Below are 2116 nucleotides of genomic sequence, written 5' to 3' on the forward strand. Positions count from 1 at the left end.
GATGTGGTAATAAACATGACACATCACTACACTCTACTACATCAATATCGCACGCATACATACTCACAAATTGTCGGTAAAACAGCGGATTATTGGAGTTTGATCTAGGGTTTAGAATCCTCTTAACGCAATTCTATCTTCATCAGCACCGGTTGAGCGATTATTTAGTACAGGTGGTCAAATTTTAGTACCACGGCGAAATAGACTAATTGTAAGTGATGACATCTTTGAAGCATTTTTAGTATGTAAGACTAACGAATAATTGGAAGACAAATGTAAATAAATGTATTTGAAGTGTAATGTAAATGAAAAATATTAATATTAAAGATTTATTCAATATATTTTGTGCATATTACTTGTGCATATTATTATAATAAAATATAATTTAAAAGTATCTGATATGTATCTGAGATACTTTAAAAGTATCTGAGTATCTGTACCTATATACATTTTAATTTGTGTATCTGTATCTGTATCTAGATACATTTTTTCACATGTATCTGTATCTGTATCGAGATACATTTTAAAAGTATCTTACCCAACACTGCTTAGCAGAAGTCGAATAGTTTTTGAGTTATCTTTCCCGCCAATTTCAAAAAAGTGGTTTTGAGAAAAACGCGTTTAAAGTTTTTGGTATCGAAAAGTAACAGAGACAAGTGATTTTTAACACTTACCGTTAATCTGCTATTCCAGACCCATACAGTAAACCTTCCGCTTCCTTAAAAAATTCATTTTCTTTCATTTGTAGTTGTCTACAAGCTGTACGAGCCTCTATCGTGCTGCTTATTGTTAGTCGGCGTCGTTCCTGCCTCGTAATTCGCTGCTGGTCATAATTCTCGACGAATATCTTGCATTGTTGGCCAATATTTATTTCTAACAATTGCATTATTCTTATAATGCCAGAATAGCCTTCATTAAAGACATGCAGCAATGAAGGCGGCGATTTCAATAATTTTTGCACCGGAATTCAGGTGCTTTGGAGCGAGGCGCCAGACGGTAGAGTTAAAACTCTCGTTTGAGTTATGTCCGCCTAAACATCTGATTAAAAGATCTTCCTTCAAAAGCTGTTCAAAGTCAATAATACCGTGGTAGAGACCGAGCAGCGGAGTACAATGCCGCGCACCCGTCGCACTTGCCGTATACCTGCGCAATCGGTATCTGTTTCCCAAGCTGTAATTACAAAAGTATTTCGAATTTCGCTCTAAAACTTTAAGAGAATATTCTTTGAGAGTACTACTATTGATTAAAGCAAACAAAAAAAAATCAAAAATTTTGACCCTGTAAACCAGGTTCACCCCTTAACGTGCGACTCAGCAAGTATAAAAAAATTGTAGTATCTTATTTTTGTCTGTAGTTTAACATATCCAAAGCTCATTGAAATCGGAGGGGGACATTTCTGTGTGTTCCCTTGTTAGTAAGTAGATCAGCGGATTCCCTCCCAATTCGGCGCATGAAACTGGTACGCTTTTCTTAGCGGAGTTGAATCTCCTCCCCTATTACTTCATGGTCTTGACTCTGACTAGAGAGACTCTATCTAGAAGCGAGATTAGCAAATGAAAGAGTGAGCAATAGAACGAGATAGAGAGAAAGAACAAGAAAGAATATGAAAAAGCGAGTGAAAGAGCGTACATTGCTGTTTTTCTATGCTTGTGCATCCGATCAGCGGTCAATTGGTCGACAATGTCGTCGATTTCGCAATGATTTGACATAATAATAAAATAGAAATGAAGAAGAAAGTAAAGAATTTAATTAATTATTATGCACAATCCAAAACAAAATATAAGCTATATTTACATCTGTGACAAATCGTCAAATTAATAATATACATGCAGATCCATTAATTTTATCGATACTCGCATTTTCTTCATGATGTCGATTAGTCCTCTTATTGCCTGCGCTTACTTTGTGAATAGCTGTTTTCGTATACAGTGGAACTTCCCTAAAGTTAACCCCCGTTTTTGTCTAAACTTCCGTAAAAGTCACGTCTTAACTTCCCATATAATAACCCCGTCTCTTATAATGACTCCCCACTACATATATTAGCGCATGCGCATGACGTGTGAAAACAGTCAATTCTAACCAATAAGTTATATTGATTGTTATGACTTGAAAATTA

The 2116-nt window shown here is 35.5% G+C and overlaps 1 protein-coding gene and 1 pseudogene across 1 annotated transcript in view; both read right to left on the bottom strand.

Annotated features, from left to right (window-relative positions):
• Positions 1–676: 676 nt before the first annotated feature.
• On the bottom strand, positions 677–1505 carry LOC105448389 (annotated as a pseudogene).
• Positions 1506–1986: 481 nt separating this feature from the next.
• LOC105448390 overlaps positions 1987–2116 on the bottom strand; it is a 6289-nt gene continuing 6159 nt past the window's right edge. Inside the window, exon 5 of the mRNA XM_011686910.1 lies at positions 1987–2075. Within this exon, the coding sequence (XP_011685212.1) occupies positions 1987–2075 (89 nt within the window). The remainder of the gene's footprint in view (positions 2076–2116) is intronic.

Source organism: Wasmannia auropunctata, unplaced genomic scaffold (genome assembly GCF_000956235.1).
Source record: "Wasmannia auropunctata unplaced genomic scaffold, wasmannia.A_1.0 LD336088.1, whole genome shotgun sequence".
Taxonomy (NCBI): Eukaryota; Metazoa; Arthropoda; class Insecta; order Hymenoptera; family Formicidae; genus Wasmannia; species Wasmannia auropunctata.